General features: G+C 37.9%; 1 protein-coding gene and 1 long non-coding RNA gene across 3 annotated transcripts in view; one reads left to right on the top strand and one right to left on the bottom strand.

Annotated features, from left to right (window-relative positions):
• LOC125311417 (myoferlin-like) overlaps positions 1-5085 on the top strand; it is a 40400-nt gene extending 35315 nt beyond the window's left edge. Inside the window, exons 41-53 of one of the 2 annotated variants that reach the window (XM_048269452.1) lie at positions 323-418; positions 549-640; positions 730-900; positions 995-1143; positions 1250-1389; positions 1468-1556; positions 1652-1747; positions 1850-1991; positions 2915-3014; positions 3260-3453; positions 3548-3657; positions 3749-3896; positions 4486-5085. In XM_048269452.1, the coding sequence (XP_048125409.1) occupies positions 323-418; positions 549-640; positions 730-900; positions 995-1143; positions 1250-1389; positions 1468-1556; positions 1652-1747; positions 1850-1991; positions 2915-3014; positions 3260-3453; positions 3548-3657; positions 3749-3896; positions 4486-4521 (1563 nt within the window). In that variant the 3' untranslated portion in view covers positions 4522-5085. Of the gene's footprint in view, positions 1-262; positions 419-548; positions 641-729; positions 901-994; positions 1144-1249; positions 1390-1467; positions 1557-1651; positions 1748-1849; positions 1992-2914; positions 3015-3259; positions 3454-3547; positions 3658-3748; positions 3897-4485 lie in introns of both variants that reach the window. The other variant, XM_048269451.1, reaches the window with a different exon arrangement.
• Positions 5086-14112: 9027 nt separating this feature from the next.
• LOC125312031 lies at positions 14113-15308 on the bottom strand. Its single transcript, XR_007196557.1, has 2 exons — positions 15203-15308; positions 14113-14235 (listed from the first exon to the last, which is right to left on the bottom strand). It is a non-coding gene; the product is annotated as an uncharacterized LOC125312031 (long non-coding RNA).
• Positions 15309-20016: the final 4708 nt, after the last annotated feature.

The following is a 20016-nucleotide window of genomic DNA, read 5'->3' as shown; positions in this document are numbered from 1 at the left end:
AGGCAATTTAACTGACCATTGAAGTACACTGAAAATGTTAAAACGGATGGTTAATGAAAATGCTAAAATGGATGGGAAAAATAGGTGTGTAGTTCCACTAGATGCCATCTACATATCCTCATTGTTTTGGGAACTACAAAAAGAAAATAATATCTGAAAGAAATATCTGATGTCTATTGTCATCAAGTGGAAAGAAGTACATTTAGGTTGGAGAATACAGGTTTCTTTGTTCAGCTTTCATTTGTTGTATCTGTGCCTAAAGGGATCTTTCCGAGTTTATCCCCTGTCTGATGACCCCAACATTTCTCCACCTCCTCGCCAGTTCAGAGAACTACCTGACAGCACACCTCAGGACTGTCTCATTAGGATATATATTGTGCGCTGTATTGACTTGCAACCCAAGGACAACAACGGTCTTGTAAGTGCTTTGGCTAAAATTATGTCTTGTAAATGTACCACAGAAAATACAGATTTTCATGCTGGAAATAGCCTTTATATATCTATATTGGAAACATAAATACTGGCTGTTGCAATTTCCCCCTCGTCAGTGTGATCCTTACATCAAGATTTCACTGGGAAAACATTCTGTGGAGGACAGAGAGCACTACAAACCAAATACCCTTAATCCAGAATTTGGCAGGTAGGATGACAAAGTTCAAAAGCAAACCATGAAAAAGCTACAGTATATTCCCACTAACACTAAAACTCTTCTTTTATATGTCTCTGCAGAATGTTTGAGCTATCCTGTTTTCTCCCACAAGACAAAGATTTGAACATATCGATCTATGACTATGATTTACTAAGCCGTGATGAGAAGGTTGGAGAGACAGTGATTGACCTTGAGAACCGATTGTTCTCTCGCTATCGTTCATCCTGTGGGCTCCCAGAATCATACTGTGTGTAAGTGTGCACAATCCCATCCCTTCTGTCGATTTCAACGATATACTTGAGAATTTGTACAGCTATTGCATGTGTACATTTACTTTTAAAAAAGCTCTGGGATCAACCAGTGGAGAGACCAGCTGAGGCCATCACAGATTCTTCAGAATCTGGCTCGACTAAAAGGAATTCCCCCACCACAGATTGAAAACAATGGCAGTTCACTCTCCTTTGCTGGAAAAATGTACAGCCTGCTTGATTTTGGTAAGAAAAGGGAACATACTAGGGATTTTTTGCTTCTTACTATTCTTAATGGCTTAATGTAAAAACGACTCTTGACAAAGAACACCATTTGAAACTACTGTAATAGAGGCAAGTAAAATGATCCACCAACACCTTGGACCACCAAAAGAGCGAATCTGCCTACACGTGCTAAAGACACAGGGACTAGTACCTGAACATGTGGAGACTCGAACCTTGTACAGCACATACCAGCCGACATTGCCACAGGTTAGCATGTGCAGGTACACCACATATTAGATCTACACTGATAATGTACATTTTATATAATTTAGTTTATCATTTTAGGGCAGAATTCAGATGTGGGTTGACATTTTCCCAAAAAGCCTGGGCACTCCTAGCCCTCCCTTTGACATTCGTCCAAGAAAAGCCAGAAGGTAGGATTATATAACCCCCAGTGTATTGGAGCTTTGCAGTCTCATTTTGAAATCTCATAAATGTTGATGAACATGTCTTGTTTATTTGTATGCAGATATTTTCTACGAGCAATCATCTGGAACACCAGTGAGGTGATTCTAGATGAAACTAGCATCACAGGAGAAAATATGAGTGACATTTATGTCAAAGGGTAAATGCCATTCAGGACACACAATATGTGACATTCTCATTTATTGGGCCCTAATTAATCATTTAAACTGTTTTGCATGTCCATGTCCATTCAAATTGACAGGTGGATGCTTGGTATGGAGGAAGACAAGCAGAAGACTGATGTGCACTACAGATCACTTGATGGAGATGGGAATTTCAACTGGAGATTTGTCTTTGGATTTGACTACTTACCAACAGAGCAGCTGTGCATTGTGTCCAAAAAAGTAACACCTGCAATTGGGGGAATTCACAGATTCACAAACAACACACACACACACACACACACAGTGTAGATCTGAGCACAGAAATCATCTTACGACAGGGCTCACGTGTGATTCATGAAACCTTCGCATCACTCGAATTCCAGCATAAGAATAAACGTGTGTTGATAAATGTGGCGCCTGGAAACAAGTGTAATTTAAATATCACGCCCTTATGCTCCTTTTATAGGCCTCGCCCCTAGAATTTACGACATACATGTCCAAAAGAGAAACATTTGTGATCTTGAGATGGCCAGAGTGACGTTACAAGTCCAGCTGAAAAGAGTCATCAAAAAAGCCAGGAAACTATGGCGATTTAAGTGCTACAGACTTTATTTTCGCAGAGAGAACGCATACTACAAATACATTTGTTACAAAACCATACGACACTGCCATTTGCCCTTTGAAAATAATACAAAATAATTTATGACTTGCACTTTCCAAAGAGAAAGTAATTTTCTCCACATAGCCTATGGCTACCTTAAGCCACCAAATGTGTCAACATAACAAGCTACATTACGGCAAGTAGGCTACAGGAAAAGTCTTATGTCCAAGATATTCCATAAATTCAACTCTTGAACTTTCCAATCCACCGCCGATTTACTGCTGCACGGTGCTATGCCGCCTGAAAAACTTGCGTACACGAGTTGAGACTTGACATTAGATTCGAGCTTAGCCCACTCACGTTCAGATTGATAAATGCCATGCTTTGCGTGGAAATGAGCGTACGTCTGTCTTATGCCTGTTTTATGTCGTACTCATGTTTCATAAATAAGGGCCAATGTCATTGTGTGTGTGTCATGTGTGTAAATTGTGTTGACAACTTGCAATGTGATGACTAACTCTTAAATGGTGGAATGGTGCCCTAACTGATCTTTTATTAACAGGAACATTTCTGGAATCTTGACAAAACCCAGCTCAGAATACCACCAAAGTTGATTATTCAGATATGGGATAATGACAAATTCTCCCTGGATGACTATTTAGGTAAGGTCACTCTATGTACAGTACACACTGCTCACACTTTTACAAAAGATCACCACTGTAACTCATCTGCTGCAAACATGTTGTAAAACATTTGTATCAAGGCATTGAAATAACATTTTACAATATGTGTTAATCTTCCAGGTCCTATTTAGATATTAGTACATGTTGTATTTGTGACACACGTTAATTTGCATTCCATTTGTCATACAGCCCTATTGTAACGTCTGGTACAATGTCATTTGCAGGCTCTCTTGAGCTGGATTTGCTTCGGCTCATCCCACCAGCTAAAAATCCAGAGAAATGTACACTCGACATGTTACCAGATATGGCTGGTAACTCAAACAGTGAATCCTCCCGACACAACTCCCTGTTTGCCCAGAAGTCTGTGCGAGGCTGGTGGCCATGCAAGATGGAGCAGGATGGGAAGCAAGTGCTGACTGTGAGTGTAGACTGATGATACTGTTATACCAGTAAACTCTTTTATTTATGCACATGTGCTTAAATAATGGGTGCCTGTGCTCTCCTGTCCCAAGGGTAAAGTGGAGATGACTCTAGAAGTGGTGGATGATCATTTTGCAGAGGAAAGGCCTGCTGGGAAAGGCAGAGATGAACCTAACATGAATCCAAAACTAGACCCTCCAAAGTGAGAAAATACAACCATATTGATATGAAATTGCCATTCCATCCAAAAATGCTTTCTAACTCACTTTCTTTATCTTCATTTACCCCAACAGCCGTCCAGAAATGTCCTTCTTTTGGTTCACAAGTCCATGCAAAACCATGAAATATATTATGTGGCGGAGATTCAAGTGGCTCTTTATTAAAATCATAATCCTCTTGATAGTATTACTGTTCCTAGCAATCCTGCTGTACTCCTTACCAGTAAGTTTTTTGCTTGTATGTGCATTTCCATTTACATAATTCCATCCAAATTTACAGTATTTTAGTCAGTCTATCACGTCACATGAGCATGTTTCTGTTGGTCTCATTTACAACAAAAAGGCTGTCGTGGAGAAGCTAGACATTAGATTTGGCTATCGTGTCTGTTGTACAAGATGTTTACAGCCCAATAGCCTAACTTTAAAAACTAACTTAAAACAGTGATTAAGGCATTTGTCGAGAAGAAAGATATGTGTTGCCGTTCTCCCTACAGGATTCACGGTAGGCTGATTGGTTAGGTCTATCAAATTGTGTGGAGATGCATTTCCCCCTGTATCGGTTGAAACATGCCCCATAATCACGTCCCAATGCATCAGTTCCAGACTCATATTCTAAATAGAACTCCGTTGGCTACACTAAACTAGCCATCCATGGTATTAAACCGTTGGTGTTGTACTACAAGAACACCATATAAACAAACATACAGCTTACCATCATACCGTGTCACAATTCAGGTGCTGTTGTCCTTCTGCATGTGATTTCTTGTTATATATGATTACTCACTCACAAAATCTTTTCTTTCTTTTTGTAGAACTACATCTCAATGAAAATTGTGAAGCCATTCTGAATGGAGAATATGTGGTTATGTGCTGATGGATGTGACTCAGACGTGCATAAGTACTGTTATATGGAGGAACAAATACCCTCTATAGTGCCCTTTATAAACCTGTGCTTTTTCTTTTGATTATGATTATGCAACAACTTCATTTGATTTTGCAAAAACCTCATTGTCAATGAAAAACTGCTTTGTGTTTGTGTTAATTGTACATTTCACTTTACAAACCAACACAAGGTGGGCTTACAGGGACACTTTTTATCTGATTAGAATCTGAATAATGGTTCAATTGGAATAAAAAATAACACATATATACATCTTGATCAGAATAAAACTGCCGATTCGCTTAGAATTTTATTCGGAATGAAAGAGGTGGTGTATTCCGTTCTTATTCCAATTGAACAGCCATGTATACGGTCAATCGGGTTGCCCACTGTAACTTCTCAAGCAAAAGCAAAGCAGAAATGGCTATTCCCCTATGTCTATGTAAACCCACCTGAGTCAATTACTGATATTGTTAAATATCACCACTGCTACCACATTTTTAAAATGGGGCAACCCCAATCTTTTTTGTAGACCACTAGCTTATTTTATATATATATATATATATATATATATATATATAATGTTTTTGTTTTTTTTTTTTTTTTTAGGGCTGTCAATCGATTAAAACATTTACTTAACATTTAAAACATTTATCAAATTAATTACATACTCTGTGATGAATTAATCTAAATTAATCGCATATAGAATTTTTGCTGTGAATGTATTTTAAATATTTAAATTCAAATGAATCATTGATCAGCATTAGTGACATTAAAGTTCAAAAACTCTTTTATTATTATTTTCACTGTTCAAATAATGGCCATAATAATGTATGATATGACCTAATATGCCGAGGAAATAAATTCAAAAGTGCTTCGGGAAGAAGTTTTTTTTTCACATACAAGGGATTTCAGGCCACAGATACAATATAATCTAGGGCAGGGGTTCCCAAACTTTTCCTTGACAAGGCCCCCCAAATACCACTAGGTTCTGGCCAAGGACCCCTTGATGTGTTATTAAACCCATCGACAATACTACGGCAAATTTAAAAATACATTAAGCTAATCCTAATAATTATTTTAGTCACAAGCACTTTGTGATGGAGCATACAGTGTGTAAAATTACATTTGGGGCTTTCTGCTATATGAGAGCTATTACTCTACTGTTATTCCCAGTCATTATCATGGAAAATAATGTTCAGATATGAGACAAATTATTATAATAGCATTGTATAACACAACCCTCATAGTAATGGGTATATTTAAAATTTTTCAAATGTATTTATTTGTTGCTTTTATTTTTCTTTCCAACTTGCTGAGGCCCCCCTGGCACCCCCTCGCGGCCCCCACTTTGAAAACCACTGACCTAGGGGACACAATGAAAATAAATGAACACTTCCCTCAATGTCAACACTATTTCTTTGCATTGGTGTGCGACTTTAGAGTTGTGGAACTCCGGTGATATGCAAATTCCTTGCTGCAGACATTGCAGATGACTTTATTTTAATCAACACTTTATTTTTATCAACACAATCAGGCCGTTTTTTAAAAGTAAATGTTCCAATCAATGATCTAGGCAGCACATTTTCTTCTCTCTCCTTCATTTTACAGTGTAATGGTTACTGACTAGAACTGCTCGGGGTCAAAGGTCATACGGAATCGATTAATCTGCGCTATTTTTTTTAATCAGTTATTTTTTCTCATTCATTAATCGAAATGAATCAGTTATTTTGACAGTCCTAATATACACACACACATACATATACATATACATATACACACACACACACACACACACACACACTTTTGCTCTTAAAACTATTGTCAATGGCTTGCTAAAACAATCAGATAGCTGAAATAAACCACCTTGCGGATATGACTGTAAACCAATGCTTCTCAATGTTTTTGTGTGCCCCACCTCCACCACCACCAGACATGCACAAACAATATTCGCTATGAATATTTTGGTTCTAACATTGTAGATTTGTGTATTTTGCTTGATCAATGAACTCTTAATTTCACACTCTGATTAAACAGCATATTAAACCAAACAAACCTGGTAGGCTTCATTCAATTTCAAAAATAGTATTATATGCCTGACAGGACCCTCATGTTTAATTACGAAAGCATTTCTACAGCAAGTTGGTATCCACAAAAATAGAACATGTGCAACGGATATGGACGACACAGCGTTCTGGTATCAGAAAGATAATGCATGCAAAGTACAAGGTAGTAATGTGGTTATGCGGTTATGTAGTATAAATTGGTTAAAACAGTTGTATCACTTTGGCAAATGGTTATAGTTATTTTCAAACTTACACATGACATTTACAAGGTGCTGTGCTTTACGTCAACGTCAACGTAAACGAAAACTTGACAAAACACGAGTATGTAAATGAACTTAAAAACAATGAAACAACTTAAATGTCATGTTGAGTGATTAGTGTGTGTGTGTGTCCATACTGCTGATCTGTCTCTCGCTGGGTTCGCTGTGCGTCATGGAGCAAGTGTCAGCCCACCTCTGTGCGTTGGCAGCAGCCTCATTGTTCCACCTCTGTGACAGATAAAACACTGAAGACTTTCTATCATCTTCCTAAAATGGCTTGTCAGTCTGATGGTACTAATCAAGAACCAAACAGGTGGGGATAGCAACAGAAGCGAAAGCAGAGGGCACACACACACGAGCTAATTTGCTTTATTCACCCAGAATGAGGCTACAGGGTACACTTGCCATTACACCTCAGTACAGCAGATGGTGGTGGCAATGCACTTTCTGCAAATTGGCAAAAAAAAAAAAAAAATAGCTCACCGAAAAAGGGTTCGCTGACCTGTTCTTGCGTTGTTTTGGCAGTTTGCAAACGGAGTGCATTGCCACCACCATCTGCTGGACTGAGGTGTAATGGCAAGTGTACCCTGTAGCCTCATTCTGGCCACCAGATGAATAAGGCGATTTTGTTTCATCATACGCTCTGCAAATGCTACACTTCTGCTGTGGGTCCAGTGGACTGGCAATTACTTTAAGTCATTTATTTATCCAACCTCACTGGTTTAAAAAGACAGAAAAACTACAGGCTGATGCAATAGTTGTACCATCTTAAGCATGTTGCTTGCAGTGGGGCTCACTGCTCTCCCTGTTGTGTTTGTTGACGATCTCGGGGACGATTGAAAACGAGCTAACCATGGAGAGCTTGTACTCTTCTGCATCTAGTCAGTCACACACACAACAATCATACCGAATCATCTGGGGCATCAACCCAAACAGCCTCACAAAGTAGTAGTTTGTTTGAGCCATGTTAGCAACTTCCCCACTAGAATTTGATGGCCTTACCAGTTACTCCACCTGTGTCAGATGACGCTGTGAGGTTTTGGAGAATTGGAGCTGCTGTTATTCATTTATTTTATGAACTTTCAGTGGGGTGGTGGGGTTGTATGTGGAATGGTATAGGGAGATATCTATATATACACCCACAATGTACACACGCAGCATGTAAATATGATTAAGCCACAATGAGTCAATATCCTTACCAGCATTTCCAGTTTGGGCAGTCATTGTCTGGTTTTGAGGATTTGTCATTGCAGTTACCACATCATCTTCACTTAATCCATCTTCTAGTTCAAAAAAATAATGTGGGGTGGTGGGGGTTGTATGTGAAATGATATATCTATCACACATACATACACACACACACACACACACACAGTAACTTCCGTTTGTGCTGCAGCGGTCTGATTCTGGAGATTAGGTGTTGGAGTGGCTGATTGAACATCTTCACTGGGAACACCTTGGGATTCTATTCAAGTTTAGACATTTGAGTTCAACACATGTAAAAATATAGGAGTAGGCCCCTACTACAGAAATAACTCACCATTAGCTCCAGTATGGGTCTGGTTGTTGGGGTTTGGTGTTGTAACATCAACCTCATGGCCAACTTTGTTCATGACCTCCCTCTTTGGAAGACAGAAAACTGCTCAGATGAGCAGAAGAAATTATGACTTAAGCCAGGATTTTAAAAGACACAATACAACTGCCAAAAGATTAATATACTCACCATAACTGGCACTAGCAATGAGAAGCCACACAGACACAACTTTTGCCAGTACTGCCATGTTGGATCAATAAACAACAATGGAAAGAGTGATTTCAAGCAGGCATTATTATGGAGGCTTATAAAGGCATGATGCCTCATTTTAAATTCAGTGATAATTAGATGAGTCCCAGGTGTGCATGGTTTAGTGATGCACGCCAGTGTCCACTGTTTACCCCACCTGTTAGATTTTGAGCACCACTGCAAAATCTTCTCAAGATCAGTAATATCATGACATTTACTTGCACAGTGTAAAATGAATGTAAAAGCACAACAACCAATGTCATCTTGAAATTGTTTTGTGAATGGTTAAGTTAATCATCAAATTAGTGGATCAAATACATAGTCTTGCCAACCCATAGAGCCCCATTGTGGAGCCGGAAATTTTGAGTACACCAAAATATGCGTCCCCAACTGCCGGATGCTAACTTGCCTATGTTGGGCAATTTGCATAATTGACATAACTAGATGTACCGCATAGCGGTACAAAATATGACCACCGCTTAGTCCTGTACATCCGTTCCGCGAAAATAAATCACACTAATCAATTTGTCTCCATATTTTACTCCATCCCACACTCTTGAAACTTTTGTGTATGCTTGATTGGCATGCCTGTGTGTGTGTGTGTACGTGCGGCTGCACATAAAGTAGCCTATGCTGGCACTGCAAAAGTGAATAGATTTGTAGCACTAGCCAAAAAAGTTCACAATCACAAGTAGGGCAGTTCATCACAGTTCATCCATTGCAACTGGATTGATGAAAGGTCACTTACACCTAGGCTACATTGTATTTGGGAAAAGCAGAAGGTATCAGCATAATGTTTTATTTTTATTTATTTATTTATTAATAAACAAAACCCTCTCTGTCAGTTCCATGCAGTTTTCAACAGCTATCAAGAAGAAAGGTCATGCCATGGATTTTTTGTGTCATGGATGTTTCTTCTTCTTCGTAAGATTTTAGTCATCTTGTCCGTTATTGTTCGTGCAACTATAGGCCGATTCATGTTCCCTTTCATTTTTGCAACTGTGAGGTCCATGGCTAGTCTGGCTTTCACCAGACCAGACCAAGCTCAATCTTTTAAGAAATCGAAAAAGAAATCGCCGGCAGATCAGGCTAGTCCATGGCAGGCGCCCGATATTGTTTAATTTTCCGATTGAGATATCCACACTCTGGCTATTCTAAATGCAAAAAATGCATAGAGGGAGTTATGACAAAACCGTGACTGTTAACAAACTAGATCCTAATAGAATGCTGTTAGCTTTCCTAAGCTACATAAGGTATAAGCTAGGCCTATTTACAACATAAATTGTCAATAGGCTATGCTGGCGACACAAATAAAATCTCCTTTGGAAACCAATGGCTTCGGATTTAAGCTGCCACATCGTGGCGAAAAGTTGTAATACATTTCACGCAGCTCTGTGAATCACGGAAAGCGTGAATGAAGTGGCCACTTCTAAATGGGACCCACTGCACGTCTGTGGCTAAAGCAGCCATAATGAAAGCCATAATGAAAGTGTCATTGTTTGGATACTTCACACACACGTGCTTTTTAATCTCACAGATTACAACTACCAAACTGGAATCAAAGCACATCAAAGGCGTCTCAGTCTCACGCATGTAGCCATAGGCAAAACTGTATTAGACCGGTGTAACGTTGGTAAATCATCCATTGCACAGAATGATTTTTGTAGCACGTGCAACAAATAATATTACGATTATGTGCACAGCTCTGCCCTGGATACATCTCTCAAAGTGCACACTAATATATTTGGTTTAAATTTGGATGTAGATCACACGTTAATAAATCTACATTGCGGCGAGTTGACACAAATTTCACAATTACGTCGTCTCAGCCCTAGTTACTTTACTTTGAACCATGCTCTTCCTTATTTGAAACACCTTTGAAAATAGAGTATTGGAGTAGTGGGTGTTTGGGAATGAACGTTAGCTCAGATGCTTTTTGAGACTTTTTTTGGTCTTAATGCAACACTTTAAAGCACTGACAGGGCCACCAAGGACTGTGAGCAAATCAACAGCAGAAAAACCTATTTAGCAAGCAAAAATGTCCCAGCCCGGTGTTTGCATCATAGATAGGTTCTCTTTCAGGTATATTTTCCATTTGAAAACCATCGCGTTAGGGAACGTTGTGGCTAACTCACTTAGCTTGTTAGTAGGCCAGAATGAGATGACAGTCGAAAGATACAATTGCAGTGCTGCTATCAATTTGCTTGGTATAACCGCATTTATAGTTTTCTTCTACAAATGCAATCAAGTTGGCCTCCATCACTCACATTATTGTACCTAGGTCCTAATCTATTGATATTATAAGAGTAACGTACCTCTAGTAAAAACCAAACATGTCCAATAAACATTCTCAGATTTATTTCGGCTTCAAGAAGAAATGGGAATTACATTTCATGTGAAAATCATCCTATCCTTGTTAGACATTCTCTGTGGTAAACTTGTAGGAAGCGTCCATTGTTTTTCCAACCCACTTTAGATTAACTTCCAACAAAGTTACGTCTTGCTGCTACCATCTCATGGACAAACTACGTAACGCCAATACTGGAAATGCAGCCTAAATGATGATGAATATTAAGTTTTCCTTTTATTCTACTGAATTTGTAGTTATGTATCGGCCGTTATAATTGCTGATACTGATAGTATGTGCGTGCCTGTGTGTGTGTGTGCATAAATGTGTGCATGTGTGTGTATATGGATGTGTGTGTGTGTGCATGTGTGTGTTTCTGTCTGTGTGTGTATGTGTGCGTGCATACTGTACATGTGTTTGTGTGTGTGCATACATGTGTATGTGTTTGTGTGTGTATGTGGATGCGTGTGTCTGTGGATGTGAGTGTGTGTGCATGCGTGCATGTGCGTATGTGTGCGTGTGTGTTGATGTATGTATGTGTGTTTGCGAGAAAGAGTGCATGTGAGACAATATCCTCTTCCAGCGAGTTGCCCCCGGGGACCAAACTAAATTTTTCCGCTACATACCCACCAAATTTCATGTGCCCCGGTGTTTCGGTGTCCAGGGTGTCCTTGACCAAAAATGCAGGACGTAGATGACGGGAAGAAAAAAAAAATGCTTCGCTAGCGGCGGTCAGAATAAGAGAGCGTGAAAGAGTGGGTATGATCATTATCATCTTAACCAACCAGCAGCAGGATCTGCATTCACTTGCGCTCTGTGGCGAGACATGTTTTCCTTGCTTGAAAGTGGGATCTAAGAAGTACACTTTATTTATAATAAATGTATTTATATTATTTATTTATAATTACAGTGCATGAAAATGCACTGTACTGTTCTTCCTAGGCTTCTTCTTATTACAGTGCATGAAAATGCACTGTACTGTTCTTCCTAGGCTTCTTATTATTCTTATTATTTTTCTTCTTCTAACGCACTTAATGCAGCTTCAACCGTTTAACGTAGAAACTTCATTCAAACTATGTTACGTAGGTCTTACTTGGGACATGGGTGCTATGTATTTTTCAGCATTGTAACTTTTATACTTTTTAAACTATTAATTAAAAACTAATCAAAATTTCCCCATTGACTTAACATTATGATTATGACATCACAATACGGCCGTTAAGCAATTAGAATCCTATGGCAGGTGTTCGGGCCACCTGGATCAACTGCCAGTCTCAGGCTTTAAGCATACAAACTGGCCCTATTAACCCTTTGCAGACTGTGCCGAACATTCCATTTTTTCATACTTGATGGCCTTATGGCACAAAAAGGCTTATTGTATGATTATGCTACATGACAAAGATACAATATACCCACCACTCTAATCAGGAGAAATAGCCCTTTCAAATGGTATAACATATAATTAATAAGTTTGAGGAGAACATACATAATTTTTAAAAAATATCTTTGAAATTCAACCCCAAAAAACACGAAAATATCAGTTTGTCAAGATTAATCTAATTTTTCTCCCAATTTCTATTGTAGATAGAGAAAAACATAGTGTATGGGAGATTCACAATTTTGTCCTCTACTCAGTGATAAAAACAGAATCAATGTGTCACCTTTTGTTCAAAAGTTATGATAAATTTATTAGACCTTTGCAGACGGCACGAAACATTCCGTTTTTTCATACTTGATGCCCTTGTGAGACAAAAAGGCTTATTGTGTGGCCATGCTACATGACAGAGATAAGATATACCCACCATTGTAATCAGGAGAACTAGCCCTTTAAAATGGTACATATCATAGTTAATAAGTCTGAGGGTAACACACATTGTTTTTAAACAAAACCTTCAAAATTCAACATCAAAAAACGTGAAAATATCAATGTCAAGATGAATCTTTCTTTTCACCTAATGTCTGTTGTAGATATAGTGTGCAAAGGATAGCCAGTGTTGTGTTCTCCTCAGTGAAAAAAAAACAGAATCAATTTATCACCTTTGGTTCAGTAGTTATGATTAATTTACTCATAACAGTAACAAGTAGAATTTTTAAAGAGTAGAATGTTTTCATTTCCCGGTTTGGCATCTGACCTAAAAATACAGATATAATGGTCATGTAAAAAAATAAGCTGTTTTACCATCAAAACAAGCTCAATATGGGATGTCTTACTGTACTCTGAAGAGGCTAAATCAATTGTGGTGAGGACCGATAAAGGCTGAAAGACAGACTAGCTGATTGTAACTGCTTCTCCGTGTGCTTCATTCTACTATGAAAACAAGAATATAGAGACACTGGCACATGTGTTAGGTTTACGAAAGGGGAAATAAATCATTTTATTTAGAAAAGTCTTAAACAATGTGATTAAATAACCAGGAACAACAAGTTCAGGTAAATAACATAAACATATGTTTACAAACATGCAGTAACTATTAGAACTACAAGAATGACAAGACAACAGTATAACAAAGATCAACAAATCTTACATGGTGAACAAAACATCAATTCATACTACCATTCACACACATATATATATAAAACAATTAAAACGTTAGAAGTAATTCCAATACATTTAACAACCATACAGCATATAATTCGATCCAATATATAATCATCCATATCATTTGCCCCACACATAAGGTGATACACTAACGCCACATTCACACCAGATCCGTGGTGTGTGCATTGTCACAGCTGTGGCATGGTTGTGTGTGTGTGTGTGCATGCGTGTGTGTCCATCTAAGCCTAGCAGACGATGGGGTGTAAATGCTATTGGAGTTGGTGTCTCTGTCTGTGTTGGAAGGATAGGCAAAGTGTATGCTTTCTACCTGACATGGGACTTGACCAAACTCAAAATAAAGAAATTGTCAGATAAGAACTATAGAAATTGAATTACAAATCTAACCAAACTATTATCACTATAGTCCCTCTCATTATTGTTATAAGCAACACTCTTATCACAACCAGAAATGTGCTTGCGCCCAGATGGACGCACACGCACACACAAACATGCTTACCCAGCTCAGGATGATGGAAGATTATCTCCTCCTGTAGCACATAATTGTCTTCTTCATCCAGAAGCTACCCATCCATGTCCCATGTCCATGCCATCGTGGTCCTTGGGGTCATATTGGCCATCAGCAGTCGGCTGCTTTCACCCCAGTTGCACGTACTTCTCTCCCTCCATCTAAAATAACAAATCACAGGTCTGATAGTGAATAGGTTGTTTAGTTTTATTTTACATTACTTCCACATAATCTTAATCACCACCAACCATGACTCTTTTCACTAAAAGTATTATTGTCACTGGAGGACTCCACTATTGCTTGGAGAGGTAACATTAGTCTCAGAGCTCACTACAGTAAGTGTTATTGCCTTGGCTAAACCATACATAGCATACCAGCTTACAAGTAAAAATTGATTTATTAACATGAGTCAGGAGATATGACAGAAAACATCTAAACAGCATATGCATACACATACACACCGTGCATAGGCTACTGCAGTTGCATAAAGACAAAACACCCCCTTAGAAAATAATGTGTTGACGAGTAGGCTTGGGTGTATGAGCTCCCATCATAGTTAGCCACCCAAAAACCTCATAATCGTAGCAGCCAACCTTACAGCCTAAAAGCTAAACAATACTAAAACACATTTATAACAAATCTTCAGTCATGTATTCATGAAAACAGCAGTCTATGAATAAAATCCTTACGTTACACCATCGGTGATCAACACAGTCTTCACGTCGGTAACGTAACATTAACTTGAGTGAACTTTATCGCGACCACGCGTCAAGGACATGTTGCAGCCTCTCCTGATGCTAACGTTACCTAACTTAGCTAGTTTTATATCAGATGACAAGCAAGCAACATCGTTCAAAATAGAACAAATCGTTAAAGTTTCAGTCTTAGTAGGTCTGTAATCTTGGTTGACATATAGTAGCCCCCCAAAAATGACTGAAAATGATGAGTTTACTAAAGATTACTGTGTGCTAAAATACCAGCGGTCATCAGCTGAAGTGAACACACACACGCATTATGTTACGGCCATGCATACAAGGTGTAATTACCAGCAAAAATAACTTTTAAAAACGATTTTGAAGTAATAACATGGATAACAAGTAATAATAACATAAAAAGACTTGTTTTTACCTCAGATGATCCAGTAGTTAGTCCTTTAGACGACGTCAAGATCAACTATGCATAGTGCTTCCTGCTGTTTTTCCTCTAGTGGAGGGAGACGGCAACTCTTGATTTTTCCTTCATGTAGTAAAAGAAATTCGCGCCACAAATCCCTTAACCAATCATATCGCCAGAAAGCCTATGATGTGACGTTTTTGAGGAAGTTTTCAGTGATAAAATTGGTTGGGGTATGGCGGAGTTATTAGACTGAACGTCATCAGTACTGGGGTACCGAAATTAGAATGGGCCGTCTGCAAAGGGTTAAGACTACACATCCTGTTCAACTGCTTCCTCTGCCAAAAATTGTTTCAAAATAAAAGTCCTCACTACAATATTTCACTGTTAAACAATTTAACCCTTTAAACTACTGAACTTTTTAACTGTTCAGCCATTGTAACTGTTACTTGTCATCAACTATGACTCCTACCCACTGTAGCTAGTTAGCTAAGTCACATGGTTAGCATAGTTAGCATGCTAGCATGTTAGCATGCTAGTTAGCATTTTTAGCAAAACTACTTAAAATGATTAGCTAAGTTAGCTAAGTCACATGGTTAGCATAGTTAGCATGCTAGCATGTTAACATGCTAGTTAACATTTTTAGCAAAACTGCTTAAAATGATTAGCTAAGTTAGCTAAGTCACATGGTTAGCATAGTTAGCATGCTAACATGCTAGTTAGCATTTTTAGCAAAACTGCTTAAAATGATTAGCTAAGTCAGCTAAGTAACATGGTTAACATGTTACCATAGTTAGCATGTTAGTTACCATAGTTAGCATAACTGCTAAAAATGATTAACTACGTTAGCTAAGTAACATGGTTAGCATAGTTAACATGTTAGTTAGCATAGTTAGCAAAACTGCTAAAAATGATTAGCTAAGTTAGCTAAGTCACATGGTTAGCATACTTAGCATTTTAACATTGTTAGCATGCTAGTTAGTATAGTAACTTGGTTAACATTATTATCTTTGTTAACATAGTTAGCATAACTGCTAGCAAACATTAGAGCCATTCCAAGTTTCAGTTATCGTCAACTATCTACCTAAATAATTTAACCATTTAAACTATCCACTTATTTAACTGTTCAGTCATTCCAACTATATTAAACCTCATCTACCTAGCAACCAATATAGTTTGTTTTTACTCTGTATGATATTTTACATCATATTTTTGCATTTTCATGCACTGTATTTCCTTCAGGAAATGCTTTTCTAGTTCTTATTCTTCTTCTTCTTCTAACACACTTAATGCAGCTTCAACCGTTTAACGTAGAAACTTCATTCAAACTATGTTACGTAGGTCTTACTTAGGACATGGGTGCTATGTATTTTCAGCTTTGTAACTTTTATACTTTTTAAACTATTAATTAAAAACTATCAAAATTTCCCCATTGACTTAACATTATGATTATGACATCACAATACGGCCGTTAAGCAATTAGAATCCTATGGCAGGTGTTCGGGCCACCTGGATCAACTGCCAGTCTCAGGCTTTAAGCATACAAACTGGCCCTATTAAGACTACACATCCTGTTCAACTGCTTCCTCTGCCAAAAAACTGTTTCAAAAATAAAAGTCCTCACTATAATATTTTACTGTTAAACAATTTAACCCTTTAAACTACTAACTGTTCAGCCATTGTAACTGTTACTTGTCATCAACTATGACTCCTACCCACTGTAGCTAGTTAGCTAAGTAACATGGTTAGCGTAGTTAGCATGTTAGCATGCTAGTTAGCATTTTTCGCAAAACTACTAAAAATGATTAGCTAAGTTAGCTAAGTAACGGGGTTAGCATAGTTAGCATGCTAGCATGTTAGCATGCTAGTTAGCATTTTTAACAAAACTGTTAAAAATGATTAGCTAAGTTAGCTAAGTAACATGGTTAGCATGCTAGCATATTAGCATGCTAGTTAGCATTTTAAGCAAAACTGCTTAAAATGATTAGCTAAGTTAGCTAAGTCACATGGTTAGCATAGTTAGCATGCTAGCATGTTAGCATGCTAGTTAGCATTTTCAGCAAAACTGCTTAAAATGATTAGCTAAGTTAGCTAAGTCACATGGTTAGCATAGTTAGCATGTTAGCATGCTAGTTAGCATTTTTAGCAAAACTGATTAAAATGATTAGCTAAGTCAGCTAAGTAACATGGTTAGCATAGTTAGCATAGTTAGCATAACTGCTAAAAATTATTAACTAAGTTAGCTAAGTAACATGGTTAACATAGTTAGCGTGTTAGCATGTTAGTTAGGATAACTGCTAAAAATAATTAGCTAAGTCACATGGTTAGCATACTTAGCATTTTAACATTGTTAGCATGCTAGTTAGCATAGTAACTTGGTTAACATTATTATCTTTGTTAACATAGTTAACATAACTGCTAGCAAACATTAGAGCCATTCCAAGTGTCAGTTATCGTCAACTATCTACCTAAATAATTTAACCATTTAAACTATCCACTTATTTAACCGTTCAATCATTCCAACTATATTAAACCTTATCTACCAAGTAAATCATTTACCTATATAAACTATCCACCTATTTAACTGTTCAGTCATGCCAACTATATTAAACCTCATCTACCTAGCAACCAATATAGTTTGTTTTTACTCTGTATGATATTTGACATCATATTTTTTGCATTTTCATGCACTGTATTTCCTTCAGGAAATGCTTTTCTAGTTATTATTCTTCTTCTAACGCACTTAATGCAGCTTCAACCGTTTAACGTAGAAACTTCATTCAAACTATGTTACGTAGGTCTTACTTATGACATGTGGGCTTTGTATTTTTCACCTTTGTAACTTTTATACTTTTTAAACTATTAATTAAAAACGAATCAAAATTTCCCCATTGACTTAACATTATGATTATGACATCACAATACGGCCGTTAAGCAATTAGAATCCTATGGCAGGTGTTCGGGCCACCTGGATCAACTGCCAGTCTCAGGCTTTAAGCATACAAACTGGCCCTATTAAGACTATACATCCTGTTCAACTGCTTCCTCTGCCAAAAACTGTTTCAAAATAAAAGTCCTCACTACAATATTTCACTGTTAAACAATTTAACCCTTTAAACTACTGACATTTTTAACTGTTCAGCCATTGTAAACTGTTACTTGTCATCAACTATGACTCCTACCCACTGTAGCTAGTTAGCTAAGTTAGCTAAGTAACATGGTTAGCATAGTTAGCATGCTAGCATGCTAGTTAGCATTTTTAGCAAAACTGCTAAAATGATTAGCTAAGTTAGCTAAGTAACATGGTTAGCATGGTTAGCATGAACTATGTAGCATGTGTGTGATGTCTGTATGCTACTGAGACCCCCTGAATTTCCCCTTGGGGATCAAAATAAAGTATCTATCTATCTATCTATCTATCTATCTATCTATCTATCTATCTATCTATCTAATCAGAATACAAGATCTACACCCATAACACTACCTTAGCAACCATCAAGATAGCCAGAGAACCCACCCACCCTGCCCATGCATGGACTGTTCAACCTTCTGCCCTCTGGCTAACATTGTCACAGTATGTGGTGTAACACTGCCAGACTCAGCAAGAGATTCTTCTCACACACCATCAGACTACTCAACTCCCTCTATAATACACAAAGATGGACTGTTGAACTCGTGAACACACACACAGACTGTCTGAACACATATGTTTGGAACTCACATCCTCTAAAATGCTACTTTTTTTAGCAATAATTTACTGTTTCTCTTCACTTCAGTGCTTCTCACAATTCACCAGTGTCAAGTTTACACTTCTTGTTACATTGTGCAATAATGCAACCACTATGAAAACAATCTGCAATATATTTTTTCTTAGATTGTCTGTAGGACTATACCTATATTTTTTTGTGGTGCGTTTGGGTCCAACCCTTAAGAAAGACTGTGACAATACCTATATATTTTTGTGAGTCTATGCGGTCTAATATGCCTTCCTGTTGTTGTCTTACATGCACTTACTGTACCTTTTATGTTTGCACATTGAGCTTAGAAAAATGCAGTTTGGTTCAGCTGTGCACTCCTTGTTGTAGGGTCAGAATGACGATAAAGCTCACTTTGACTTGGACATGAGCTCATTTTTTTTTATGAAATCAACAACAAAAAATATTGCATCATAGAGACATGTTATGTGGTCACATTTTCTTTTGAGAAACAGTCTGTAAAGTGGGTAAAGGGTTTGAATCACAGAATGCATCTGAGAGTGTGTTCACAGTGGGTCCCTTTCAGTCTTAAAATGAAATTGGATTGATGAGTCATGTGACCACTCCAGAGTTTTGGTTTGGGTGAAGAGAGAACACATAGAGTACACATACAGTAAACACATACAAACATCTTTGAATTGGAAAATGCGTAGATACTAGATACTCTAATGTGCTATGAAAAAACATTGCTTGCAATCATTGCCGCCTAAGTACCGCTTTTTATAACTTTATGTATTCAGCATCCGCAAAAGTGAGTGAGAACCCACAGATGCTAAGACCAGTATTTAAAGGATGTTTTTTGTTTTCTAAAACAAGAGACAAGAGGGGTTTATTGCTTTTTTCACAGGGAGATAAATCAAATCCTTGCCTCAAAAAGTCAACTGTCAGTTGTCATGAGGTGAACTCTTGTGAACTACAATGGCCTATTTGCTTTGGCATCCGGCTCCACTTCATTGTCATTGTCAGAGATAGCCGAGACGGACAGCAGTCAAGTGACATCGACCAGGGTCACCTCGGCTCGGCAGCAGAGCCAGGCAGCTAATCAAAGCCCATCAGGCAGCAGTGGAGAGTGCG

The sequence above is a fragment of the Alosa alosa genome, chromosome 18, assembly GCF_017589495.1.
Source record: "Alosa alosa isolate M-15738 ecotype Scorff River chromosome 18, AALO_Geno_1.1, whole genome shotgun sequence".
In the NCBI taxonomy this organism is placed as follows: domain Eukaryota; kingdom Metazoa; phylum Chordata; class Actinopteri; order Clupeiformes; family Clupeidae; genus Alosa; species Alosa alosa.
The sequence above is the reverse complement of the archived record's forward strand: the minus strand, read 5'-3'. Positions and strand labels throughout refer to the sequence as shown.